Source organism: Motacilla alba, chromosome 10, assembly GCF_015832195.1.
Source record: "Motacilla alba alba isolate MOTALB_02 chromosome 10, Motacilla_alba_V1.0_pri, whole genome shotgun sequence".
Lineage (NCBI taxonomy): Eukaryota > Metazoa > Chordata > Aves > Passeriformes > Motacillidae > Motacilla > Motacilla alba.
In genome coordinates this window covers 3,714,647-3,741,457 of record NC_052025.1, presented here as the reverse complement: position 1 = coordinate 3,741,457, position 26,811 = coordinate 3,714,647, and the positions used below count along the sequence as shown (strand labels likewise).

Sequence of the window (26,811 nt, the reverse complement as noted above, 5' to 3'; positions counted from 1 at the left end):
TTCTGAGGGGGGCTGTGGGGTTATGGCATGGGTTGGCTGTCCTGCATCCACCAGAGAGTGATTCCAAAAGGACACAGTCCAAGACTGGGTGTGGTGGAACAGCCAACATTTAATGGAATATCCAACACTAGAAACACCAGGAAACAAACCAGGCAGCAACTGCTACGAAACGAAGCAAATAAAGCAGAAGTCCTGACAGTTTCAGTTTATCCCATCACGCCACAAAGTGGTTCCAGACCCAGCTCTGCTGCCAGGACACGCTGGAGATGTCTGTTCCCACTGCTCAGCTCCTGCCCTTCATGGGGAAGCGCTGCCTGACCTGGAAGTGCTCACACCTCTTGTGCTTCAGGGACAGTCCGTAGAGCGGGGTCATGTCCACCCTGCCGCCCTCGCAGACGCTGAACTCCAGCTGCTGGAGCAGCGTGGCCAGGAAGAGGAACACCTGCCAGCGGGCAATGTTCTCCCCAATGCACCTCCTCTTCCCCAGGCCAAACACCAGCACCTTCTCCCCGTCCTCTTTGTTCACTTTGGTCCTGTCAGCGCTGAGGAAACGCTCGGGGTTGAAGGTTTCTGGGTCCTTCCAAAGCTTCCTGGAAGGGAGAACATCGGGTGTTGAGATGGTTTCTCCTGGTCATGGGTGTCGGGGGGACACTGGAAGGTGGGAACTGTCGGGAAGAACATCCCTGATGGTTTGCCACCACAGGAGGGGTCCTGTTTGTCACTGCAGGAGGGGACCTGTTTGCCAGCACAGGAAAGGACCTGTTTGTCACCACAGGAGGGATTGTGCTTCACACGGTACTCACTCGTCGTGGTTCACTTGCCACTGGTTGACGAACACACAGCGATCCTTTGGGATGAAGTAGCCGTTCAACACTGTGTCCTTGGTGGTGCTGGGGAGAGAAAAGATGGAGAGCTGGGCAAGCCCAAAGGTTCTTCTGCATCCTCAGGGGACTGTCAGGCTGCTCCTGAAGGGTGTGACCCAAAGGGGTGGTTTTGTGAGGACAGTTGTGTCCTCCACAAGCCTTAACACGGTGCCTCAAAGACACCTTGTCCCTGGAGCAGCTCTGCCAGCCCACTGCTGTTCAGCACTGTCGCTTTTGTCGTGCTGAAGGGAACAGAGAAGTTAGAGGAGACCCACAGCTCCTGACAAGCCAAAGCCCAGCGAGTCCTGCAGGGGCTTCATCTTCAAAGCTCTATTTGTGCCCTTAGGACTGGCTAGGAAATACCCCAGATTGTATTCGGGGGGTTTAAGGGTCTTGGTTTCACTTTCCTCCAGCAGAAAAATTCCAGTTTCACTGCACAGCTCATTCCAGATGAGTTGGGATGCGGTTCCTCCCAAGGCAGGAGGAAATATAAACCCAGGGGTGTTCTGCCAGCAAAGGTTTGTGGGGTGAAAGCCCCCTCAAAACAAAGGATTCAACCCCAGAAGGGCAACAAGCTGGAATATTTCCCCCTCACAGGGATCAACTCCCTTCCAAAAACCCCAAACACGCTGTCGGCCGCTCCAGCCCGTACCTGTGCGGGATGGTGAAGGGCAGGAAGGAGGAATGCCTGAACATCTCCAGGATGAAGGCTTCCGTGTAGGGCAGCGTGCCCCGGTCCGACAGCCGCGGCCGCCTCTCGCGCCCGATGGTGCGGTCTGGGCCAGGTGGATCAGGAACAGGGTCAGGATCAGGGCTGAGCACAGAGCTGTTGGCCCCAGAGGGATGCGGGTCACGCACTCACCCAGCTCTTCCTGGATCTTCTTCTGGATGTCGGGGTTCGTCACAAGGTACATGAGGCTCCAGGACAGGGCTGTGGTTACGGTGTCGAAGCCTGGGCAAAGAGGATGGGTTGTGGGTGAGCTGAGCACAGCACCCACCCTGGCCTGAGGGCTGACCATCACACAGGGCAGCCCGGGCTGGCCGAGGGGGCAGGGGACATCCCAGACACACAGCAGGGCTTGGGGCTTTATTCTGCCATAATGAACTTTGCTAAAACATCCTGCTCTCTCAACCTGTCCCACTCCCGGGTTGTGTCAGGTTTGTAGAGCTTCTCCAGAATTGGGGGAATTTCCACAGAAAGGTGAATCAGCCCACAGACATCTCCCTCAGCCAGGAAAAACCACTCTAGATTGTGAGGTTCAGCTGAGCTATATAACCCATGCCCTTCACTTTTCCAGAGCTGATATCCCAGACTGGTCTCTAGAGGTATCCCTGGAAGGTCCAGTGAGCAGGAGAGCGAGTGCTCAGACCCAAACCAGCTGCCTGCTGTTGGACAAGGAAGGGTCAGACAGGAAGAGCTGGAGAAAATCTGAGAGCCTCTGCCAGAGCTGAGGAAAGGTGGGAGGATACCTGCTCCAAAGAGGTCGTTCACGAGGTTGACAATCTTCTCCTTGGGGATCTGCGTGGCCGTGTTTGCTCCCAGTTTTTTGTCCAGGCACTGCTCAATGAGGGAGTCCGTGATGTCCCGGATGTTGTTCTGAGAGGAAGAGGAGGCGAGGTCATGGAGCAGGACTGGCAGAGGGGTTGGGTGCTCCTGGGCAGCCCCACCCGGTGCTGTGGTAGCCTGGGGTCAAACGAGCTCTGGGGAGCATCGTCCCTCAGCTCACTGGTGGTCCCTGCGGAAACATGGAGAGGGTTCTCCGAGGAACCCTCGGTACAGCCACCAGACTGGCCACATCACACAGGGAATGGAGGAGACACTGAGAGGCTCACGAAGCTGAGTCCAGGAAGGTTCAGGTGGGACATCAGGAAAAGGTTCCTCCCCCAGAGGGTGGTGGGGCTCTGTTCAGGCTCCCCAGGGAATGGGCACAGCCTCAGGGCTGCCAGAGCTCCAGGAGCGTTTGGACAACGCTCTCAGGGATGCTCAGGGTGTGTGTGCAGGGCCAGGAGCTGGATTGGATGACCCACGTTTGAGCCAACTCAGGATATTCCATGATTCTATAATACACTATGACTCCACGAGAAGGAGGACTGGGGAGAGACAATGGCCATTGCTGCTGGGCTGCCAGAACGCAAACACTTCGCTGATAGAGAGGGGAGGAGAGCAGGTGAGTGTCCTGCAAGCTCTTACCTCGTCGTAGGTCTCGTAGTGCTCCTTGACCCTCTTCTGCAGGAAGCTGAGGAAGTACCTGTTGAAGTCTATGAACAGCTTCATGCTGCGGCTGGGCAGGTAGCGCAGCACGGGGATGAAGTCGGCGGGGTTGCCGGCAGCAGTCACATCGGTGAACTCCTCCGCTGAATTCACCAGGCTGAGCAGCTCCTGGTCGTCGTGCTCGTAGCGCTTGCCGAAGCACATGGCGCAGATGACGTTGGCCACCGACACCACCAGGTACCGGTAGGGCTCAAACCTCTTCTCCTGCTCCATCAGCTGCAGGAACTTGGTGACCAGGTACTCGGCCTCCTTGGAGACGTGCTCCTCCAGCAGGCAGCTGGAGGACGACGTGGGGCTGGGCGTGATGGAGAAGCTCTTCAGGGCGCTCTGCGCCAGCCTCCTGCGCGCTTTCCACACCTCCCCGGAGTCGGGGCTGAACGTCAGGCTCTGCCCGTCCGTGACGAAGCGGAAGCTGTAGAGGTCGGGGCGCCCCATGAAGTCGTCTCCTTGCTTGACCAGGGCTTGCCGGATGGTGTCCAGCCCGCTGAGCACCAGCACGGGCCGGGTGCCGATGCGCACCTCCATCACGTCCCCGTAGCGCCGGCTCAGCCGCGTCAGCGCCAGGTGCGTGTCCCCGCGCAGCTCCAGCACGCTGCCCAGCACGGGATAGCCCCGCGGGCCCGGCGGCCGCCGCAGCCCCGCGGGCACGGCCGGCTGCAGCCGCTGCAGCAGCGCCAGCACCAGGCACAGCGCGGCGGCCGCCAGCAGCACCTCGCCGGCCGACACCACGCCGGGGCTCCCCACCGGCCACATGGCAGCCTCCAGCGGCACCGCCGGCACCGGGCGGCCCTAAAGGGGGACAGCGGGTCAGCCGAAGAGCCGCGAGCAGCGAGGGGCTGCCTGACACGGACAGGGAGCCACAGCCCTGCGGCGGCTCGGGGCATGCAGCTGCCCCTGCAGCACTGCGGGGTTCCAGCGGCACACGCTGGAGACCCGGGAATGCTCCAAACACACCCACCCATCCTTTCAGCGGGACCTCAACCCGTCAGAGACTTTGCAGCACCCCTTTCCCTGCAGCAGACCCTTAGACTGGCGTGCAGAACCCGCTGCGGTTCTCAGCAATAACCCAAAGATGGCTTAGGAGCTGGGGCGGGTCTCTGGGCTGAGACACATGGAGGTGTTCCTGACACTGGGACGGGGAGCCACAGCCCTTCAGCAGCTCAGGGCATGCAGCTGCCCCTGCAGCACTGCGGGGTTCCAGCGGCACACGCTGGAGACCAGGGGAGGCTCCAAACACACCCACCCATCCCCTGAGGGGGTTCTCAACTCTCTGAGCCTTCAGTGACACCCCTGTCCCCACAGAAAACCCAAGCCCCCACTGGCACAGCCATGGCTCCTGCCCAGGGAAGCCAGTCTTGTAAAACACAGCACGGGAAACTGCAGCTCAGCAAATGCCTGGGGAGCAGGAGCAGAGGAACAGCAGCTCCTTCATGAATGTGCTTCCAGCACCACCAAACCCATCAGGAGTCACAGCCAGGAGGATGGACCTCCTGGCCACAGGGGACTTGGGGATGCCACAGGGCTGCTCTGTGAGAACACGCAGCTCACTGGGCCAGCAGGGGCACCCAAATGTGACCTCCTTGGTCCTATATCCATGTTCAACCCCTCCCTAAACACACAAGCTCTCTCCTACCTGGCTGGTTTTAGGCACCCAGCAGGGATTGGCACCAGGAGCAGGGGGGAATCCTCCTCTGTCTCCTCAACCTTCTTCTCCTGTCACCTCGCTCTCCTCTGCCTGGTCCTTCTCCTCCTGCCACCTGTGAGTGCACAGCTGCCTAAGCTCTCCCCTCACTGCAGCACTGGGTATTTATCTCCCCTCTCCCGCTGTAAAAGCCCTTGGCAGTAGCTACCCATTAACAAGCGGGGCTGACCCTGGCTGGAACCTGCCCAAGAAGCCAGGGAAGAGCCTTTCTCCCCTCCAACAGGTTCTGGGACACGAATGGTGACTTCTTCTCCCAGGCCAGGCCCTGGAGCCTGCTGTGGGGAGGCAGAAGGTGGTCCCCAGGACAGGGAGGAAGAAGGGGGTCCCTAAACCCTGCCTTGGGGAGGATGTAGGACATGTTGCCAGCATTGCTTGCCCATGGAATGTGGGTGCCAACATTTCCCCAAAAAACGTTTCTGGGCTGGCCAGGCTGTTCCCAGCAGCCAGAGAGGGCTGTCACCTCCATGGCCACTCTGGAGGTGCTGGGAGCGAGGGGACATGTTTGTGACAAGGCACCCCATCCATCCCTGGGGAACCATCCGGCAGGTCCCCTGTCCTGGGAGCGGTGGCGGCAGGATCCTCCGGGCCAGGGGCAGAGCCAGGCTCAGGTTAACGATTGGCCAGGTTTGCGTGAGAAGGCGGCTGGCTCGCTTCCCCCGGCTCCTCCGGGGCAAACAGGCAACGAGGAGGAGGAGGAGTGGCGGGGCAGAGGGGAGGAGGTGAGCCCGGCAGATAGGAGAGGTGAAGGGGCACAACGGGGCAAGGCTGCGGCAGTTCATCCCCCAAAACATTGGGTGACACCCGACAGGGAAATGCTCGAGCCAGCGGGGCCGCTTCGCCAGGCGGGGCAAAATTCAGGGCAGTTTGGGAAGTGCAGCTGGGATGAGCAGGAATGAGCCAGAGCTTAGGGGTTTGGCCCGAAGTCTCCTTCAATCTTCGAAAATTCCAGGGGGAATTTGGCCCAGGTAAAAGCTGAGCTAATATTTAATAAAGGCTTTCAACATCTGGTCTAATCGGGCTCGTTAATAGCAATGACGCCGTTCATTAATGTTTGGCAAGAACAATTACAAAACTCCGGCTGCTAATATTCCTGCTGATAATTCCCGGGAATGCCGCAGCCCTCCCGGCCCCGGCAGGACCCTTGGGAACGCTTTTGGGGAGGCAGGCTGCAGGAGCAGGGCTCGTCCGGAGGGCTGGATCCTCCCATCCCTATGGGTCTACCCGGACCCATTGCACGGGGTGGGGTTGGGGCTGAGGGACTGAGCGACCCCCCGCCCTCCCCAGCAGCATTTCAGACTTGTGCTGCTGCTGAACCGATCCACTCCTCATCCATCACATCCCAAAGCTCTGGAGAAGCCGGGGAGAGTCCCGGAGATGTTCCCCAGGACCCTCTTCCAGCCTGTCCCAGCCCTCCCCGGTGGCTGCCGAGCCCTGCGAGGGCAGGGTGCCTCCTGATGAGAACAGCGTTAAGAGCTGCTGCCTTGCGTGCCAGGCAGCCTCACACCCCAAAACCACCCCAAAACCACCCCCAAAACACCCCCAGCCCCGGCCGTGGATCCCCGGAGCGGGGACGCTGCCAGCCCCCTGTCGCTGCTGGGTGTCGCTGTCCCCTCCGTGGGTCACCGTCCCGCGGGGTCGGGCTGTGCGTGCGGGGACAGGCGGGAGCGGCAGGGTGACGGTGCCCGCAGGCACGCGTGGCACGGTATGTGTGGCACGAGCACCTGCCCACGCCCGAGGGACACGGAGCTGCGCGGGACACGCAGGGGGTTCGCGCCCCCGAGCCTGTCCCCGCACACGGATGCGGCTCCGTGCGTGGCGTGTCCGTGCGGGGACACACCTGCGCAGGTGTGCGGGGACTGGGCGCTCGCACACCCGCAGGAGGGACGCGGGGACACTCGGACAGACGCACAGAGCGTTGTGCCAGGTGTTGTACGAGGTACCAGAGCCATCCCCGGCCGGGCTGTATGGACGCCCTGACGAGTGTCCCCAGCCTTGGGGCACCTTTGGGACATTTGTGGCCAGCAGCCCCGCAGCGCGGGGCACGGCTCGGTGTCGCCTGGCGCTAAGAGGGGACATTTCAGGTGGCACTCCCCTCTCCCCGTGGCTGGAAAGGGCTGGGACGACCGTGTCCTCTCGAGGGGACACAAATGACAGGGGCAGCGCCGTCCCCTCGCAGGTGATGCAGCCGCCTGCGGCAGAGGGCACCCCTGTTGACACCGACGATTGTCCCCAGGGATGCGGACCCCCCCCCAAGCTCTCCAGCCCGCAGCCAGCCGTGGGGGGAGCTGATCCCGAGCTGCTCCGGCGCCGCCTTGACCCCGGGCCAGGCTCCTGGACGGGAGGCCACCGCCCTGGTCCTTTAAAAACCATTTCCCCCCCCACCCACCCATAGCGTGACTGCGAGTGACCAGGACGGCCCTCCCGGGTCTGGCCGGAGCCCCTTCGCACGCGATGTCCCTAACGCCACCTCTGGGACCCCCCGGCGGGGCGGGACCCCCTGGCCTATGTCCCACCTCGTGGCGGCTGGGCTGGGAACAAGGATGAGGGCGGAGGGGACAGATTTTGGGAGCGGGCTGGTCCCCCTGGTCCTCGCTGCAGGGCAGGACCTGGCCTGTCACCCCGCGGGGAGCGGGGCTGGGGGCTGCAAACTCTGCCCGAGCCCCCGGCGGACCCCGAACATCCGCCACGGCGTGCGCCCCTCCCTCCGGCTGCACCCTGCGCCCCATCCCAGCCCCACCTCGCCCCTCGGGTCGCCTTGTCCCCAGGGGACAGAGGTGACACAGGGCACGGCCGCTTCTCACGCGAACCTGGACAATCTTTAACCGGGCCGGGGCAGCCAGGGCCGTGACCCCCCGGGGCTGCCCGGCCGCCCGCGTCCCCGCGGGGTCCCTGTGGAGCTGTGGGGTGGTCCCGCAGCGCGAGGCGGGGGGACACGCACGGAGCCGGTGGCCGCCGCTCTGCTCTACCGGGCGCTCCGGCGGCGGGACGGGCACGGCCCCCGGGGAGCTGCGCGGTGGCTGAAGCCCCGCGGCGAGCGGTCCGCGCTCATCCCCGCGTGTTCGCGGAGCCCCGCGGGGGCTGAACCCCCCAGTCCCCCCCTCCCGGCCCGCACGGCGCTGCCCGGGGCGGTTTTCCCACGCTCCCGCTGTCCCCGCGGCTCCGGACACGGCGGATGCGCGGGGGCTGCGGGCACCGGGGCGGGGGGCGCGGCCGCGGCCGTATGGAACCCTCTGGGTCTGGGGGCGAGCACGGCAACCGGGCCTGCCCCCGGGGGGGTCCCGGGGAGCAGCGGGGCGCGGGACCGGCGCCTTTAAGATCCTGCCGGTAGCGTGACTGGAGTGACCGGGGCGGTGCGGGTTTGCCCAAACATCCCGCCCTCTTCGCACGCGATGCCCGCCCCGGGCTGGAACCCACGGGCGGCACCGACACCCCCCCACCCCCGCACCCCACGCCACGACTGATCGGGACTCCCCCTCCCTTCCCGAACCCTCCTCCCGGCCGCCTCGCAGCCTCCCCCCCGGGGATGCGCGGGGAGCGGGGGTCCCGCAGCCCAGGCCCGGGGGGAGCCCCGGGGAGGGGGAGGCCGGGGATGGGGGGGTGTGGGGGGGTCCGGGGAGTTCTTGGGGAGTTGGGGGTCACGTGACGGGAGGCGGCCCGGCCAATCAGCGCGCGGGGCGATGCATATAAAGCAGGAGCCGCGGGCAGCGGGCACCTGCCGCGGGATCGGGCCCTTCCCGCTGCTCCGCTCCGCTCCCGCCGAGGTGAGTACCGGAGAGCCCAGACCGCCCTGGACGGGGCCTGAGGGGCTCTTCCAGCACCCCTGGGTGATGGACAGCCCCGCCGTGGGCTGTCCTGCCTATCCGACGCCAGCAGCATCCATCCCTCACTTGCTGGAAGGTGGTTTGGGGGGTCCTGGGGATAGTGCTCCCCTCGCGGGTCTTGCCGCTGCCGAGGGCTGGGAAGGGGTCCCGGCTGGGCAGCACCGGCTGCGGTGCAAGGTCCCCAGAGCCCCCCGGAATCTCCCCGCAGGTGTCCCGTGGGTGGCTGTGGCGCCCTGCCAAACCCAAGGGAAAGGGGGATTTTACAGCCACCCTCTTCCCAGCCCTTCTCGGGGTTTTCAGATGGATTTCTTCCCTTGAGGAGCTGGGAATTGGACTCGGTGATCCTTAGGAGTCCCTTCCAACTGGGGGGACTCTGATTCCATGGCTTCTGACAGAGCTGGGAGCGGGTGCAGCCATCCCTCTGGCCCCTGCTGTGGGCAGGGTTCTTTTTTTGTACCGTGGGTCTCAGGGACGATCCCAGGCACGGCTGTGTTTCACATGCTGCTGAGTGGTGGCTCGGTGACTCAAATCAGGATCAGCTCTCCTCTAGCCCAGAGCTCTGGAAAAAACTTCTGGAAGGAAAGAAAGGTCCAGTAGTTGAGAGAGCGTCTTTGCTTCCCTGGCACATAGACAAAAAGTTGGGGGACCTATTGCTTCCACTCCTGGCTAGCAAAAACCCTGCTTTTCAGTTCGAGGGGTTTCCTAAAGTGCGACAACTGTGGATAACAAGTGAAGCCCGGCTCTGCTCCTGTCCTGTTCTGCACTGTCACTGCTCCAAGTGTCTCAGCCTAGAGACAGGCCCCAGCTCCAAACCCATCTTTGGTTTATTTCTGAGGGTCTGCTGTGGGAAAAGGGATGCCACAAAGTCTCTGACGGGTTGAGTGTTTAGGGAGGGGTTGAACATGGGTATAGGACCAGGGAGGTCACATTTGGGTGCCCCTGCTGGCCCAGTGAGCTGCGTGTTCTCACAGAGCAGCCCTGTGGCATCCCCAAGTCCCCTGTGGCCAGCAGGTCCATCCTCCTGGCTGTGACTCCTGATGGGTTTGGTGGTGCTGGAAGCACATTCATGAAGGAGCTGCTGTTCCTCTGCTCCTGCTCCCCAGGCATTTGCTGAGCTGCAGTTTCCCGTGCTGTGTTTTACAAGACTGGCTTCCCTGGGCAGGAGCCATGGCTGTGCCAGTGGGGGCTTGGGTTTTCTGTGGGGACAGGGGTGTCACTGAAGGCTCAGAGAGTTGAGAACCCCCTCAAGGGATGGGTGGGTGTGTTTGGAGCCTCCCCTGGTCTCCAGCGTGTGCCGCTGGAACCCCGCAGTGCTGCAGGGGCAGCTGCATGCCCTGAGCTGCTGAAGGGCTGTGGCTCCCCGTCCCAGTGTCAGGAACACCTCCAGGTGTCTCAGCCCAGAGACCCGCCCCAGCTCCTAAGCCATCTCTGGGTTATTGCTGAGGGCTCTGCACGCCACTCCAAGGGTCTGCTGTAGGGAAGGGGGTGCTGCAAAGTCTCTGACGGGTTGAGGTCCCGCTGAAAGGATGGGTGGGTGCCTTTGGAGCATTCCCGGGTCTCCAGCGTGTGCCGCTGGAACCCCGCAGTGCTGCAGGGGCAGCTGCATGCCCCGAGCCGCCGCAGGGCTGTGGCTCCCTGTCCGTGTCAGGCAGCCCCTCGCTGCTCGCGGCTCTTCGGCTGACCCGCTGCTCCCCTTTAGGGCCGCCCGGTGCCGGCGGTGCCGCTGGAGGCTGCCATGTGGCCGCTGGGGAGCCCCGGCGTGGTGTCGGCCGGCGAGGTGCTGCTGGCGGCCGCCGCGCTGTGCCTGGTGCTGGCGCTGCTGCAGCGGCTGCAGCCGGCCGTGCCCGCGGGGCTGCGGCGGCCGCCGGGCCCGCGGGGCTATCCCGTGCTGGGCAGCGTGCTGGAGCTGCGCGGGGACACGCACCTGGCGCTGACGCGGCTGAGCCGGCGCTACGGGGACGTGATGGAGGTGCGCATCGGCACCCGGCCCGTGCTGGTGCTCAGCGGGCTGGACACCATCCGGCAAGCCCTGGTCAAGCAAGGAGACGACTTCATGGGGCGCCCCGATCTACCCAGCTTCCACTACATCTCCAACGGGCAGAGCCTGGCGTTCAGCCCCGACTCCGGGGAGGTGTGGAAAGCGCGCAGGAGGCTGGCGCAGAGCGCCCTGAAGAGCTTCTCCATCGCCCCCAGCCCCACGTCGTCCTCCAGCTGCCTGCTGGAGGAGCACGTCTCCAAGGAGGCCGAGTACCTGGTCACCAAGTTCCTGCAGCTGATGGAGCAGGAGAAGAGGTTTGACCTTAACCAGTACCTGGTGGTGTCGGTGGCCAACGTCATCTGCGCCATGTGCTTCGGCAAGCGCTACGAGCACGACGACCAGGAGCTGCTCAGCCTGGTGAACATGAGCAATGAATTTGGGGAGGTGGCTGGGAGCGGCCACCCTGCCGACTTCATCCCCGTGCTGCGCTACCTGCCCAGCCGCACCATGGAGGTCTTCAGGGACATCAACCGGCGCTTCAACGCCTTCGTGCAGAAAATTGTGCAGGAGCATTACAGCAGCTTTGATAAGGTAAGGGCTCGGATGCTCTCGGGTGTGGTGGAGATGGCTGCAAGTGTCCCCTGCTGCTGGTTTTTGGCTTCCTTTTCCTGCCTCTTTGGAGGTCGGGATTTAAGGCGCTTGAGGCGATAGTTCACCTTCAGGCTCGGGTGTTTATTTCTTACCTATGTTACAGCCTCACAGCAGTGAGTTCTGCAGTCTTTCATTAGCAAGGCACAAAACGGCTAACTATCTCCTGTTACAAGGTTCTTTTAAGGCTAAACTATCCAATTAAGAAATGGCAGCTAATTACAAAATTCCCAATTACAAAATACCACCCAAACCCATGAAGAAAAAGAAAGAAGGTAAAGAAGAACAATCAGCCTCTGCCCTGACACCTCCATCTTGCTCTGTATCTATTAGTATACTCTAAAACCTCAAAAACTAAGTTTCCCATCCTGTGACATTGCATGTTCCTAATCAATGACACACCAGTAATCCCAGGGCTATCAATCAATTTTGGAAGCCTTCTCCATGGCCTCAGGTCAAATGCAGTGCTCTCCTGGCAGTCAGAGTCTTTCAGCACAGAAAGCCTAAAGCTCCCAGCATCCAGAACTCCCTGCCTCGCCCAGCAAAGCCCCGTGCAAGCGTCTGAGCTGCAGTGATTCCTCCCCCAAGACATTTGAGGCAGGTTTCCCCATCCCTGTTTGTCCATGGTGTCCCCAAGCCACCAGCTCCTGAAAGGTGCCTGTGCTCAGTGGGGCTGGGCTCTCTCCCCAGGCAGCACTGACAGAAGCAGAGCACTCAGCCTCCAGCTGCACCAAGGGAAATACAGGTTGGATAGCAGGAAGAAGTTTTTCACAGACAGGATGATAAAGTTCTGGAATGTTCTGCCCAGGGAGGTGCTGGAGTCACCACCCCTGGGTGTGTTTAACACAGCCTGGATGTGGCACTGGGTGCCAGGGTTCAGTGGGGTGTTGGGGCTGGGCTGGACTCGATGGTCTTGAAGGTCTCTTCCAACCCGGTGATTCTGTGGATTCTTCCCCAGGAGCACATTCGGGACATCACAGACTCGCTGATCGGGCACTGCCAGGAGAACAGCTCCGGGGAGGACACCCGTGTCCAGCTCTCCAACGAGAAGATCATCCACATCGTCAACGACCTCTTTGGGGCAGGTGGGAATGTTTCTGAGGGCACCGTTGGATCTTTGGGACAAATCCCAAAGCTGGAGGCTGGGTGGGGACATGGAGCTGCTGCGCGGACACGTTGGCCACCTTTGGGTGTGTGGAGCTGCTGTTGGGTGCCCTCCTGAGCACTTTTTGGTGGCAGCTGATGGGGGAGCAAACATCTGGAGCGGTGGAATCTGAAACACCCGCTCACCTGTGCTCTTGTGGTCACTAAATGCCTCCTCCACGCCCATCCAGGCTTTGACACTGTGGCAACTGCCCTGTCCTGGAGCCTCATGTACGTGGCCTTGTACCCTGACATCCAGAAGAAGATCCAGGAAGAGCTGGGTGAGTGCATGACCCGCATCCCTCTGGGGCCAACAGCTCTGTGCTCAGCCCTGATCCTGACCCTGTTCCTGATCCACCTGGCCCAGACCGCACCATCGGGCGCGAGAGGCGGCCGCGGCTGTCGGACCGGGGCACGCTGCCCTACACGGAAGCCTTCATCCTGGAGATGTTCAGGCATTCCTCCTTCCTGCCCTTCACCATCCCGCACAGGTACGGGCTGGAGCGGCCGACAGCGTGTTTGGGGTTTTTGGAAGGGAGTTGATCCCTGTGAGGGGGAAATATTCCAGCATGTTGCCCTTCTGGGGTTGAATCCTTTGTTTTGAGGGTGCTTTCACCCCACAAACCTTTGCTGGCAGAACACCCCTGGGTTTATATTTCCTCCTGCCTTGGGAGGAACCGCATCCCAACTCGTCTGGAATGAGCTGTGCAGTGAAACTGGAATTTTTCTGCTGGAGGAAAGTGAAACCAAGACCCTTAAACCCCCCGAGTACAATCTGGGGTATTTCCTAGCCAGTCCCAAGGGCACAAATAGGGCTTTGAAGATGAAGCCCCTGCAGGACTCTCTGGGCTTTGGCTTGTCAGGAGCTGTGGGTCTCCTCTAACTTCTCTGTTCCCTTCAGCACGACAAAAGCGACGGTGCTGAATGGCTACTACATCCCCAAGGACACCTGTGTGTTCATCAACCAGTGGCAAGTGAACCACGATGAGTGAGTATCCCAAACCCCCCCTGCTCCTCCAGGCTGCCGTGGCTGCTCTCAGCACCCAGATCATGCCTACCCTCACGCCAAGAAACGAATGGATCATGTTCAAAAGGGCAGATTGGACCAAAAATGGGGTGGGTTTGATGCTGAGCCCAGCCTTGGCTCTGCTGGGCATGGGGCTGGACCAGCTTGACTTGGACCCTGGTTCAGCAGCTCCCCAGCGCCAGGGATTGTCTAATTTATGTGCTGCTCAGGCTGCTGGAGAGTCAGGAATCAGAAAATCCTGCTGCCAAGCAGATCCCATGATCCGAGCTGATGGCTCTGCATGCACTCAATGGGAATTGCTCGCTCCCCTTTCTAAGGGAGAAAAATGTGGTGCCGTGACCCTGTTAAAGGCGATGGGCTCGTGTTGTTGTTGCTGATAATCAACTTTGGGAATGATGAGGGGACTGGAAAGCAAAGCCCCATCCTGCCCCTCCACTGCTTGCCAGCAGAGACATTCCAGCAGGGAGTCAGCTAAGGAGTGATGCAGGGGGGGGTTCCCAGATGGGGTGGTTTGGATCAAAGCTCAAGATGTTTGTATCCAAACACCCCAAGAGGCCAGAAACCTCCTGATATCCCTCCTGCTCCTGCGTGAGCATGGGATGGGAGCGCTGTCCTCAGGGCAGAGAGGATTCCACATATCCCAGCAGAAATTCCCAGCTGAGACACTGTTAAATCCCCCCTGGCACCTCCCAGCAGCTGCTCTGGGACAGATTGGGAAGTTCTGCTGAGAGGACTCAAAACAGGAAACCCCCTGGTCCCCATTTTCTCTGTTTGAAGGGCTGCTGGCTGATGCCAGTGCTGAAGCTGCAGGTTCTCTGGCTGCTGGGATTAAATGGATGGAATTCTATCCATCTCTGGTGTCTGCCTGGGCAAACACAGCCTGAGCCTGGATCAGAGGTTTCAGCGGGCTGAGCTGATGGAGTCTGACACGAGTTGGTGTTGTGGATCACGGCCAGAGCCTGCCAAGGGCGGTTTGGGCTGGTGGAGTGAGACAGCGCTGCAAAGCTCCTCTCTGCAAGGAGGAGGGGTTTTGGTCACTGACCCCATTGCAGGAGGGCAAAACTGTCACAGCACCCAAGGGCTGCAGCCCTCTGCTCTGGAGGTGGGACCTGGGACACCTCAGAGCCCCCAGCGGTGCCTGAAGGGGCTCCAGGAGAGCTGCAGAGGGACTGGGAACAAGGGATGGAGGGACAGGACACAGGGAACGGCTTCCACTGCCAGAGGGCAGGGCTGGATGGGATCCTGGGAAGGAATTCCCCACTGGGAGGGTGGGGGGCCCTGACACAGGAGAAGCTGTGGCTGCCTCTGGATCCCAGGAAGTGTCCAAGGCCAGGCTGGATGATGGTCTCTTGGAGCCAGGTCTCATAAGCTCTTGGAGGTCTATATCCCACCCAAGATAGTTCAGTTACCTTAGAAGGCATAAAATCAGCAGGATGGCTTCTGTGGCAGTGCTGGAAACAGAAAAGTTTCGTTAAAAGGCAAAATAACAAAACTCTTTACAGAGAAAAACCGAGCCAGGTGCAAGAGAGGTTCTTGCTCCTGGTAAAACACCTCACAGAAGCCATTAGTTCCTTTGTTCTCTTCTTCTTCTACTGAATTGCTCAGGTGGGACTTTTTGGCTCCTGTCCAGTTGGCTGTCCTTAAGTTTGAGGTGAAGTCCCCCAGGTCCTATGAGGTGTCTTCTTTGCCAATTGAGGAAAGAAACTTGTGGGCTTTTTTCCTTTTTGAGGGGACAAAGGATAGTTTGGTCACTCTGTCAACAGAGGGCACATTCCCGTAGCTGGACAGGGCTTGGAGCACCCTGGGGCGGTGGAAGATGTCCCTGCCGTGGCAGGGGGTGGCACTGGACAAGTCGTGTCCCCAGCCACCCCCTCAGGAATGTCCCCTCCGCGTCGCAGGACCCTGTGGAAGGAGCCCTCAGCCTTCAGGCCCGAGCGGTTCCTGAGCGCGGCGGGGACGGCGCTGAGCCGCGCCGAGAGCGAGAAGGTGCTGTCCTTCGGGCTGGGCCGGCGCCGCTGCCTGGGCGAGACCATCGGCCGCTGGGAGATCTTCCTCTTCCTCACCACGCTGCTGCAGCAGCTGCACTTCAGCCTGAGGCCCGGGGAGCAGGTGGACGTCACGCCCCAGTACGGCCTGACCATGAAGTACAAGAAGTGCGAGGCCTTCCAGATCCGGCAGCGATTCCCCGGCGGGAGCCCTCCGTGAGCTGCTGGAGGGGGTTGGATGCTCGGCTCCTCGCCGCGCTGCTCCGCAGGAGGATGGCTCCTCTCCTGGGGGTGGCAGCTGGGCTTGGTGGGGCTCTTCCAGCAGCCCTTCCCACGTGGATGCTCCCCAGAGGTGTCGTGGAGCCCTGCGGCCTGTGGTGGGGTGGGGGATGCTGGAGGGTGGGCTGTGGTGGGATGTCCTCCACCTGCCACGGGCAGCTCCCTCCATCCAAATGGAAATAAACCTGCAGGTTCCTCTCGGGGGGTCCTGCCCAGCCTCATCCCACAGGGTGAAATCCCCTTTTCCGGCTCATCGTCCCGCTGGGATTGGGTGCTTCAGAAAGGTTTGGGAGCCTTCAGCAGCGCCCACCTCGAGGGGACCCATCCTGGGTGCGCCCACACACCCGGACTCCTTGAATGTAAACTCACGGAGTGAATTCCTGAGGGTTCCTACGGATCAAAAACAAAAATCCGCCAGCAGAGCTGCTCACAAATTGAGACTTTTAAATCAATCCCTACCATGGAGCCTCCTGGAAAATCTCAAAGGACTGGGGAAAAGGGACAGGGAACTGCAGGACACTCCTGGCTTTCAGACTAACGCTGCACTTGCTGCCTTTTTTAATATCAGGGGTTTTTTTTCTTTATCAAGCAATAGATTTCTATATCCAGGTTACGGAGCACGGGTTTCAGATTGCAGGAGGTGCCTTTTGCTGCGTTCAGCTTTAGCCAGCGGGCCGGTGAAGCCTCATGGCAAATGGAGCAGCAGATCCTGCCTGTTTGTGCCTGTTTGGGACGCAGTTGTGTGCTGGGATGGAAACCACACCGTATTTCTAACCCAATAAATACTGACAGGAACATCTCTTAAGTCTCTTTCTGGTCGTCTTCCACTGGGAAATGATTTTTTGTGGGGGAAAAGCACCGTACGCCCCTCTGTCATCCCTAAAATGTGAGTTGGGGTGTTGGATTGGGGTTTTTCCCGTGGGAATGAGTGGGCTGTGACTCCAGTGGCCTTGGGGGAAGTTTTTAGTCCCAAAGGGAGCTGATTCTGGTCTTTCTCCTGTGTAAAGGCAGAAAGGTGATAAAGGCCAAGCTCTGGATCAGTTCAGGGCTTCACTACAAATTGGGAGTGGCTTTCTACCCCTGGAAAACTGGAATCAGCAGGTCAAACCCAGCCTTTCAGGGAGCCCGCTGTGGGGGGGATGCTTCATCCCCGTCTCAGAGCACCATTACATCCAAAGCTTTGCACAGTTTCCCACAAAAAACAAACAAAAAATGCAATAAGCATGAGTTTGCCGTGGAAATAAGAGGGGACTCTATGGAAAGTTGGGGTCTGCTCATCCCCAGGGGGTGTCCCTGCAGGGATCAGCCCTCCAGAGCTCCCAGCCCTGCTGGAGCACGGAATTATTGTTGATTTTGGTGTGGTGGCCTGCACTGCTGCTGTGGAGGAGAGCAGCCGCGGGAGGGCACGGAGGGCATGAAGAGGATGGAGCTGATGGAGGGCAGGGACGTGATGAACGGAATGGAAGGGATGAAAAGGTGACAGAGGTGGGGTGGAGATGATGGAAGGGATGGAAATGATGGAAGGGATGGAGATGATGAAGGGATGGTGTGATGGAAATGATGGAGGGGATGGAGATGATGGAAGGGATGGAGGGGATGCAGGGATGGATGGACAGAAGTGACAGGTGTGTGACACAGGTGTAACACAGGTGTGTGACAGGTGTGACCCAGGTGTGACACAGCTGACACAGGTGTTGCACAGGTGTGTGACCCAGGTGAGACCCAGGTGTGTGACACGGGTGTGACCCAGGTGTGACACAGGTGTTGCACAGGTGTGTGACCCAGGTGAGACCCCGGTGTGTGACAGGTGTGTGACCCAGGTGTGTGACCCGGGTGTGTGACACTCCGGCTGCTGCCGCGGGCGCTGCGCATGCGCACAGCGCGGCTCCCGCGCCGTCTCTCTGGCCCCGCGGCGGGCGGAGCGGCGCGCGGGGCGGGGCCGGAAGTGGCGTCACGCGGCGCGGCGTGAGGCGGAGGGGCCGCGCTGAGGCGGGAGCGGCGGCGGCGGGTGAGGGGCGCGGGGCGCGGGGGGCGCGGCGGGCACGGCCCGGCGCTGCGGGGGGAGCGGGCTGCGCTGACACGGCGCCTTCCCAGGGGGCTGGGGCTCTGCTGCGCTGCCGTGAGGCGCGGTGGCGGCGCCAGGCCCTGCCCGGCCTGAACGGGCCGTGGTGGGGAGGTGGGGCCGGCAGGCACGGAGCGGGAGGCCTGAAGGGCGGCTGTGGTTAACAAGGGGTTAAGCTGTGTTTGATCCCGTGCTTGCCCGGGGGTTGCTGTATTTACCTGTGGGGGCCGTGTTTGCCCATGGGGACCCTGTTTACATATGAGGCTCCCTGTGTGTACCTGTGGGGGGCCCTGTGTGTACCTATGGACGTGGCCTGTGTTTATCTGTGGGGGGGCTGTGCTTGCTTGGGGGGGTCTTGTGGTTTGGGGGGGCCCTGTGTTTACCTTTTGGAGGGGTTCCCCGTGTTTATCCATGGGAGGGGTCTGTGTTTATCCATGGGAGGGGTCTGTGTTTATCCATGGGGTATCCCTGTGTTTATTTTTGGGGGGTTCCTGTGTTTTTCCATGGGGTTCCCCGTGTTTATCCATGGGGAGGTTTCCTGTGTTTATCCATGAAGGGTTCTCTGTGTTTGTCTTTGGGGATTCCCTGTGTTTATTTTTGGGGGGTATCCCTGTGTTTATCCATGGGGTATCCCTGTGTTTATTTTTGGGGTTCCCCTGTGTTTGTCCACGAGGGGTTCCCCATGTTTATCCATGGGAGGGGTCTGTGTTTATCCATGGGAGGGGTCTGTGTTTATTTTTGGGGGTATCCCTGTGTTTATTTTTGGGGGTTTCCTGTGTTTATCCATGGGGGGATTCCCTATATTTATCCCTGGGGGGGGGGGGGGTTCCCTTTGTTTGTCCCTGGGGGATTCCCTGTGTTGATCCATGGGGTATCCCTGTGTTTATCCATGGGGTTCCCCTGTGTTCATCCCTGGGGGGGTATCCCTGTGTTTATTTTTGGGGTATCCCTGTGTTTATCCCTGGGGGATTCCCTGTGTTTATTTTTGGGGAGTTCCCTTTGTTTGTCCCTGGGGGGTTCCCTGTGTTTATCCATGAGGGGTTCCCTGTGTTTATCCATGAGGTATCCCTGTGTTTATTTTTGGGGGTTCCCTGTGTTTATCCCCAGGGGGTTCCCTGTGTTTATCCCCAGGGGGTTCCCTGTGTTTATTTTTGGGGGTTCCCTGTGTTTATCCCCAGGGGGTTCCCTGTGTTTATTTTTGGGGGTCCCCTGTGTCTATCCATGGGCTATCCCTGTATTTATCCATAGGGGTTCCCTGTGTTTATCCATGGGGGATTCCCCTTTTCACCTTGGGGGTTCCTGTTTTCACCTTGTGGGGTCCCTGTGTTATGTTTGTGGGGCTGGTTGAATTTACCTGTGGTTGGTCCACTTGTTTACAATATTTACAATATTTACAATATTTTCAGTATTTAGGATCCCTGTGTTTACCCGTGGGGTCCCCTGTGTTTTCCTCCAGGGACACAGCCACCCCCCTAAACTCAGAACAGTTTCGTTTATGTTTGCACTCAAACGTGGGTTTATTGTTGGGTGGTTTTCGCTAGAAGGAGGCTCTTGTTTCTCACAAGGATCCCTGTAAGGTGATGATGTGTGCTGAGCTCCTTCCCGTGTTTCCTCAGGGAGAAAGGAAACAGGAAATGGAATGAAGCTTTAGCTTTCCTGTGGATACCCGGGGCTGTGTTAGCTGTGTTTTGAGAGTGCTTTTTATCAGCCATCTCCTCGGAATGCAGACCTTCTCATCTGGGTTAGCATCAACACAGCCACAGCAAGGAGAGGAGCCTGCTCCTGACCAATTTATGGCTCTGTGACCAAATCTCATGTTTTCCTCCCTTTGAAGCATCCCCTGTTTTCACCCTATGGGGGAAGTCAGATTTTTTTAACCAGATTTTTTTTTTCCTTGCTTCTTTTCCGTGAGGCTCAGCTTGCAGAGAATCCAGCTGCCTCTTCCAGCAATGTGATTTTCACATGGAAATTGATCTCCCTGGGCTGTCTCCCGTGTTTCTTTGTGCTGCTCGCAGCAAATATCAAACATTCTCCCTCTTTGATTGCAGCATGAAAGGCAAATCTATACATTTAGGAGCTTGTCGTGTCTCTTGTTCTCCGTGATGCTCGTGAGCCTGTCACTGGGAAATCTGGGATCAAAGGAGCTCTTTAGCTGCTTCCAGCAGTGTTGCAAACATCTGTCTAAACAAATTGGAGTTTTTCATCCCTGCTCCTGACAGAACTCGAGTGCTGCGAAGGAGAGCAGCTATTTTTTAATTGATTGATCTAATTGTGGCAGTGGTGCTGAGGCTGCCTTTGCTGCTTTTGTCCTGCATTCCAGTTTTTGGGGTTTTTTTCCCCCCCCTTTTGTGTTTCTGTGTTCGTGGGGGTTCCCCTCCTGCCCTGTGCCTCTGTTCCCTGAAAGATTTTGCTTTTCGTTTGGACGTGCAGAGATCAATCCTGAATATTCCCAGGAGCTGTTCTGGCCAGTGTCCATCTCCCAAAACCAGGGAAGTGAAGAGAAATTCTCAGTTTGAAATCACAGGGAGTGTTGCCTTTCCCCCAGCCTGGAAATGAAACCAGGGAAGTGAAGAGAAATTCCCAGTTTGAAATCACAGGGAGTGTTGCCTTTCCCCAGCCTGGAAATGAAGCCAGGGAAGTGAAATTCCCAGTTTGAAATCACAGGGAGTGTTGGCTTTTCCCGACGTGGAGATGAAACCAGGGAAGTGAAATTCCCAGTTTGAAATCACAGGGAGTGTTGCCTTTTCCCAGCCTGGAGATGAAACCAGGGAAGTGAAATTCCCAGTTTGAAATCACAGGGAGTGTTGCCTTTTCCCAGCCTGGAGATGAAGCCAGGGAAGTGAAATTCCCAGTTTGAAATCACAGGGAGTGTTGCCTTTTCCCCATCCTGGAAATGAAACCTGAGATAATTTTAGTGAGGAGGTGATAGAAGAGCAGATCTTTATTTGAAGGCCTTCAGGGGCTATCTTTTTTATATCACCTCCTTACTAAAATTATCTCAAGTTTCATTTCCAGCTTGGAAAGAGAATATCCACAAGGCACGATGAAACACTGAATATTTCTTTTGGATTTTGAATTCACCCAGTCAAACAAAGATCTGCAGGTTCTTACCTGAAGGCCTTCAGGGGCTTTTGTGGTCATCTTTCTTATATCAGCTCCTTACTAAAATTATCTCAATTTCATTTCCAGCTTGGGGAAAAGGCAACAGGAGAATATCCACAAGGCAGGACAAAACACTGAATATTCCTTTTAAATTTTGAATTCAACCAGTCAGAGGTCCGCAGATCTTTATTTGAAGGCCTTCAGGGGCTTTTGTGGTCATCTTTCTTGTATCAGCTCCTTACTACAATTATCTTGGGTTTCATTTCCAGCTTGGGGAAAAGGCAACAGGAGAATATCCACAAGGCAGGACAAAACACTGAATATTCCTTTTGGATTTTAAATTCAGCTGGTCAGACAAACATCTGCCGTACAATGGGAAAGGCAAAACCCCAGAATATATGTTTATATTTTACCGTAATTTATTTTTTATTGTCCAGGGATTTAGACTCTGCCTGGCATGGTTGGGATGTCATTTCCTCCCCGGCAAGGGGAGAGGAGCCAGCAGAGCCTGGGAGGGCGCCGGGGCTGTGGATGCTGATTCAGGCTTTGTGCATCTCCTTGCAGCAGCTCTGTGCCACAGCCATGGCCACGGACTGGCTGGGCAGCATCGTGTCCATCAACTGTGGGGAGAGCTTGGGAGTGTACCAGGGCAGGGTGTCCGCTGTGGATCAGGTCAGCCAGACCATCTCCCTCACGCGGCCCTTCCACAACGGCGTCAAATGCCTCGTGCCAGAGGTCACCTTCAGGTGAGTGCCTGGGAACTGGGTTGAAAAGTCTGCTGAGGAAGGCAGGAGCCTCCCCTGGAATGGAAAATGCAGCCCTCTCCCTCTGAATTGTTGTAATTTGGAAATTAAGGGGCTCTCAGGCAAAGATGTGGGGTTAGGAATGACAGTTATTTACTAGGAAAACTAAAAATACAAACGCAGTAGTACAAACAAACAAAAAAACACTGCCAGAGTCGAACAGGCCCTGGCACGCTGTGGGTCAGGGTGGTGGCAGCAGGGCCATTCCAGGGTGGCTCAGCCCTCCTGCAGTGCCAGCTGTGCTGCTGCTGGAGCAGGGATCCTGCACAAGGGTGGAGTTTCCCTCTGAAGCTCCAGGGCTGCTGGAGATGGGCCTGGAATTCCCCTGGGAATGCGGGGCGGGAGAGAGCTGCTCCCCTGGGAATGCGGGGCGGGAGAGAGCTGCTCCCCTGGGAATGCGGGGCGGGAGAGAGCTGCTCCCCTGGGAATGCGGGGCGGGAGAGAGCTGCTCCCCTGGGAATGCAGTCAGGAAAAAAGCTGCTCCCCTGGGAATGCAGTCAGGAAAAAAGCTGCTCCCCTGGGAATGCAGTCAGGAAAAAAAGCTGCTCCCCTGGGAATGCAGTCAGGAAAAAAGCTGCTCCCCTGGGAATGCAGTGGCAGAGGCTGCAGTGCTGTTCCCAGGGTCAGATTGTATCCAGGTAGGAATGCTCGGCTCCTCCCCTGGGCAGAGCCTCTCCCATGGGATGATGGAATTTTATCAGCCATGCAGGGACACTCAGGCCCATGTAGGGAAGATAATTAATAACTAATGGCCCATTAGCAGAAGAGAAGTGCTCCACTGATAGGAACAGAAGAGACATCCCCATTTCCAACCTAAGACAGCCTGGCTGTTGGATTATACTTTTTATTTTTATTTAGACATGGGGTAACTGAGAGCGTTTGAAAAACTAAAGTTTCATGAGAAGGGTGAGAGAATAGAAATGTTATAATTTATGCTATTGCAATTAGAACTTCAACTGTTTCTTAACTGTTGTCATGATTTTGCGTTTTGAGAGACGTTTAGGGAAGTGATGCAAAGCATTCACCAGCACAAAAAATTCACAGAATCACAGAATTTCTAGGTTGGAAGAGACCTTTAAGATCATTGAGTCCAACCCATGTTCCAACACCTCAACCAGATCATGGCACCAAGTGCCACATCCAGTCTTTTTTTAAACACATCCAGGGATGGTGACTCCACCACCTCCCTGGGCAGATGATTCCAGTATTTGACCACTCTTTCTGTGAAAAACTTCCTCCTTAATTCCAGCCTGGATCTCCTTTGGCGCAGCTCGAGACTGTGTCCTCTTGTTCTGTCTGTTGTTGTCCAGAGAAAGAGACCGACCCCAGCTCAGCACAGCCACCCTTCAGGAAGCTGAAGGGAGTGATAAGGTCACCTCTGAGTCTCCTTTTCTCCAGGCTGAACAACCCCAGCTCCCTCAGTCGTTCTTCACACGGCTTGTGTTCCCAGCCCCTCTCCAGCCTCCTTGCTCTCCTTTGGACACGCTCAAGCCTCTCAATGTCCCTCCTAAACTGAGGGGCCCAGAGCTGGACACAGCACTCGAGGTGTGGCCTCACCAGTGCCGAGTACAGGGGCAGAATGACCTCCCTGCTCCTGCTGGCCACACCATTCCTGACACTGGCCAGGAGCCATTGGCCTTCCTGGCCACCTGGGCTCACTGCTGGCTCACGTTCAGCCGGCTGTCACCAGCACCCCCAGGTCCCTTTCCACCTGAGCACTGCCCAGCCACACCGTCCCCAGCCTGTAACGCTGCAGGGGGTTATTGTGGCCTGTGGTTGTGATATTTGATGAAAATCCCTTTGCTAGGATTTTCTTCTCCTGAGAAACTGAAGGGCCTCAGCTTCAAGTGTAAACAGATTGTTATCTGCTGCTGTGGGATGCAGCAGGTGCTTCCTCCATTGCTCAGTGTGGGATGTTTCTCTTGGTGGCCAATCCAGGAGGCAGCAGCTCTCGGACTCTCTGGGAGTCACAGCACTTTGTTATTCATTCCCTTCTATTCCTGTCTGGCCTTCTGATGAATCTTTCTTTCTGTTCTTTGTAGTACAGTTATAGTGTGGTCTTTTTAATGTAATATCATAATATAATAAACCAGCTTCTGAAATGGAGTCAGGATCTCCCCTTCCCTTCACCAAGTCCTGACTGCCCTGAAGACCCACAGTAATAGTGGCCAAAGTGCAGGACACGGCACTTGGACTTCTTGAACTTCATCCCGTTAGATTCTGCCCATCCCTCCGACCACTCCAAGTCCCTTTGCAAGGCCCTCCGTCCCTCTGACAGGTCGACACGCGCTGCCAGCTTCGTGTCATCTGCAAATTCACTAATGAAAGGCTCGAAACCCTCATCTGTGTCATCAATAAAAATATGAAACAGAACTGGTAAAAATATGAAACAGAAATGAACCCTTTCCTTTGTGCCTTGGAAGCTTCGAGGCTGCTTTCGCTGTGTCGGGTCTCCTGCCCACCCAGGGACGCCACATGTGGGGTTTCACCCCTGGATTGGGGTGACCCCAAAAGATGGAAAAGTCCCTCCTCCAACCCGTGCCTTTAAGGAAAGACTCAGTAGTCTTTTGTTGTCTGTTCTCAAGGTTGTTTATTGTTGGTTATCTTAAAGATTCTTCTCCCTGAACTGCTGTGGCCCGTTCAGCAGCTCAGACAGAGGCACTCTGCCCTCCCAGGGGCTGCTGCCATCTTTTGTATCATATATTACGTACTACATGTTTATACCTTTTCCCCAATGCCTACTATCTATATTGAATGGTGACTTTCTACTCTAAACCAATCTGTGAGTGCCAACATCACCAAACACATGGAGGCTGGGAAGGAGAAAGAAAGAGGACAGGGCACACCCAAATCCCTCCATCTTAGAACTCTTGACCCCCATGTACAAAACTTGGACAGCTGAGTACAAGGCTTAAAACCCCCCTGTACAGCACTCAAAAATCCTTCCTTTCACTTCGTGACTACTTCTACTACAATACCTAAACTTGTGTGTGTGGCTTGTAATTCTTCACACAGAGTTAGTACTTTGCTCCACGGGCTAAGATCCAAACCCCACGTGTGTCTCTGGCTGCATGCCAGGGTCTCAGAGCCCCCTGCCAGCGGCTCTGGCCATCCAGGGCACCCAGAGGGATGTCCTGGGTTCCGACATGGCTGTCTCCCAGCAGGGAGGGAGGCTGGGGGCTGGCCAGCACCGAGCCCAGCACAGTCCTTGTGCCTCAGCTGGGAGATCCCAAAGGGCTGCCACCCCAAACCTCTGCAGCTGGGGTTTGGTTTATTGGGGTTTTGTTGTGCTCTGTTGTAGATGTTTTAAAGCATTTAAAATTACTCTTTGTAAGTTTTACTAGAATATATAGTTATAATATTATATTTATTTATATACATCTTACTATAATATAGTAAATTATATATATAGTGTATATATATATAGTATATATCTACCATATATAGTAGAATTTTTATTATATATAAATATCAATATATTTACATATTTATAACAGAATATAAATGGTTTTTACTATATTTTCCTATAATATAATCTATTTTCCTATTTTATGCTACAAGATATTTTACTATAATATATTTTTATAATTCTGTTTTACTAAAATGTTTTTCTAATGTTTTTGCTAATATAATATATAACATAAAGTACTTTTATAATACATTTGCCTGTATTATACTCGATTTTAATATAATATCTTAGTTAGAATTCTCTTTTTCTAAAACATTTAATTTTATTTATAAATTTCATTTTATTTATTAATTTATTTATGAAACGAATTCTATTTAGAAAACTAAAATTACTCTTCGTAAGTCTCACTGTAATATATCTTTATAATTCTATTTTTCTAAAATGTTTAATTTTATTTAGAAAACTAAAATTACTCTTCGTAAGTCTCACTATATTTTTTATAATTCTGTTTTTCTAAAATATTTCATTTTATTTATAAAACTAATCATTTAAAGTTACTGTTCATAAGTCTTATGACATTTTTTATAATTGTTTTTCTAAAATTTTAATTTCATTTATAAAACTAATCTACAGCTACTCTTCGTAAGTCTTACTATAATATATTTTCATAATTCTATTTTTCTGAAATATTTTATTTTATTTATAAAACTAATAATTTAAAATTATTTTTTGTAAGCCTTACTATAATATATTTTTTGTAATTCTGTTTTTCTAATAGACTTAGTTTTATAAATAAAATTATCTTTTAAAACATTTTAACTATTTCTCTATATTATATAAAATATATAATAAAATAAATATTTATTTATATATTTATTTCTTTACATTCATTATATTTTATTGAAAATAGTTTTATTCTAAATTATTTCTATTATTTTTATTTTTATTTATAGAAGTTAATAAATAAGGATTTTTTTGTTTCTAGTTTTATTTATGTATTACATACAATTACTTTTAAAATAATTAATATATATCAATCTATAAAATATACAAATTTAAGATATATAACATATAAAAATAATATTAAATACCTATTATGTATTATATCTATTAAATATATACATTTTTAGTTATTATTTTATTTGTATACTATATGTAATGTAATTTTAAAATAATTAATAATGTATCAATATACAGTATATGAATATACAATACATGACTGTATAATATATTAATATTTTATATATTCATACATAATATATAAATATCTGCATTATATTAAACATACATAACACACCATTTTATTTCGATATCATATATCATTTTCAATTCATCAATATATATATCTATAATTCTCTAACATATAAATATGTTATACATTTATTCTATTTAAATAGCTATGTAAATTTATAATTTTTATTCATATATATTTTTTCTGTGTTTATGTTCTTTTTCCTTTTTCCTTTTCCTTTTTCAGTTTCCTTTTTCCTTTTCCTTTTTCCTTTTCCCTTTTCCCTTTTCCTTTTCTTTTTCCTTCTCCTTTTTCCTTTTTCCTTTTCCTTTTTCCTTTTCCTTTTTCCTTTTCCTTTTTCCTTTTCCTTTTTCCTTTTCCTTTTCATTTTTCTTTTTCCTTTTCATTTTTCTTTTTCATTTTTCCTTTTCATTTTTCCTTTTCATTTTCCTTTTTCCTTTCTCCTTTTCATTTTCCTTTCTCCTT

The 26,811-nt window shown here is 55.0% G+C and overlaps 3 protein-coding genes across 4 annotated transcripts in view; 2 read left to right on the top strand and 1 right to left on the bottom strand.

The window, feature by feature from the left end:
• Positions 1-89: 89 nt before the first annotated feature.
• On the bottom strand, positions 90-4,927 carry LOC119705013 (cytochrome P450 1A5-like). The gene is made up of 7 exons (XM_038146906.1): positions 4,769-4,927; positions 3,055-3,924; positions 2,334-2,460; positions 1,726-1,815; positions 1,516-1,639; positions 804-890; positions 90-590 (listed from the first exon to the last, which is right to left on the bottom strand). The coding sequence occupies exons 2-7, from the start codon at positions 3,886-3,888 to the stop codon at positions 284-286; spliced, it is 1,569 nt and encodes a 522-aa protein (XP_038002834.1). The 5' UTR covers positions 3,889-3,924; positions 4,769-4,927; the 3' UTR covers positions 90-283.
• A 3,622-nt stretch (positions 4,928-8,549) lies between these two features.
• Positions 8,550-16,517, top strand: LOC119705305 (cytochrome P450 1A4-like). The gene is made up of 7 exons (XM_038147574.1): positions 8,550-8,598; positions 10,358-11,227; positions 12,243-12,369; positions 12,619-12,708; positions 12,795-12,918; positions 13,329-13,415; positions 15,353-16,517. Exons 2-7 carry the CDS (start codon positions 10,394-10,396, stop codon positions 15,657-15,659), a joined length of 1,569 nt encoding a protein of 522 aa, XP_038003502.1. The 5' UTR covers positions 8,550-8,598; positions 10,358-10,393; the 3' UTR covers positions 15,660-16,517.
• A 1,155-nt stretch (positions 16,518-17,672) lies between these two features.
• EDC3 (enhancer of mRNA decapping 3) overlaps positions 17,673-26,811 on the top strand; it is a 29,982-nt gene continuing 20,843 nt past the window's right edge. The window contains exons 1-2 of one of the 2 annotated variants that reach the window (XM_038147019.1): positions 17,673-17,726; positions 21,444-21,628. In XM_038147019.1, coding sequence (XP_038002947.1) covers positions 21,465-21,628 — 164 coding nt within the window. In that variant the 5' untranslated portion in view covers positions 17,673-17,726; positions 21,444-21,464. The remainder of the gene's footprint in view (positions 17,727-21,443; positions 21,629-26,811) is intronic. The other variant, XM_038147020.1, reaches the window with a different exon arrangement.

What these genes read in the sequence shown, in the direction of transcription:
- LOC119705305 (XM_038147574.1), top strand. Translation starts at nt 10,394, where the DNA reads ATGTGGCCGCTGGGGAGCCCCGGCGTGGTGTCGGCCGGCGAGGTGCTG. An exon ending in CAACGACCTCTTTGGGGCAG is followed by an intron (nt 12,370 to 12,618) that starts GTGGGAATGTTT and finishes ACGCCCATCCAG; the next exon opens with GCTTTGACACTGTGGCAACT. An exon ending in TGGCAAGTGAACCACGATGA is followed by an intron (nt 13,416 to 15,352) that starts GTGAGTATCCCA and finishes TCCGCGTCGCAG; the next exon opens with GACCCTGTGGAAGGAGCCCT.
- LOC119705013 (XM_038146906.1), bottom strand. Translation starts at nt 3,888, where the DNA reads ATGTGGCCGGTGGGGAGCCCCGGCGTGGTGTCGGCCGGCGAGGTGCTG. An exon ending in GAACGACCTCTTTGGAGCAG is followed by an intron (nt 1,816 to 2,333) that starts GTATCCTCCCAC and finishes CTCTTTGCCCAG; the next exon opens with GCTTCGACACCGTAACCACA. An exon ending in CCCTTCACCATCCCGCACAG is followed by an intron (nt 891 to 1,515) that starts GTACGGGCTGGA and finishes TTCTCTCCCCAG; the next exon opens with CACCACCAAGGACACAGTGT.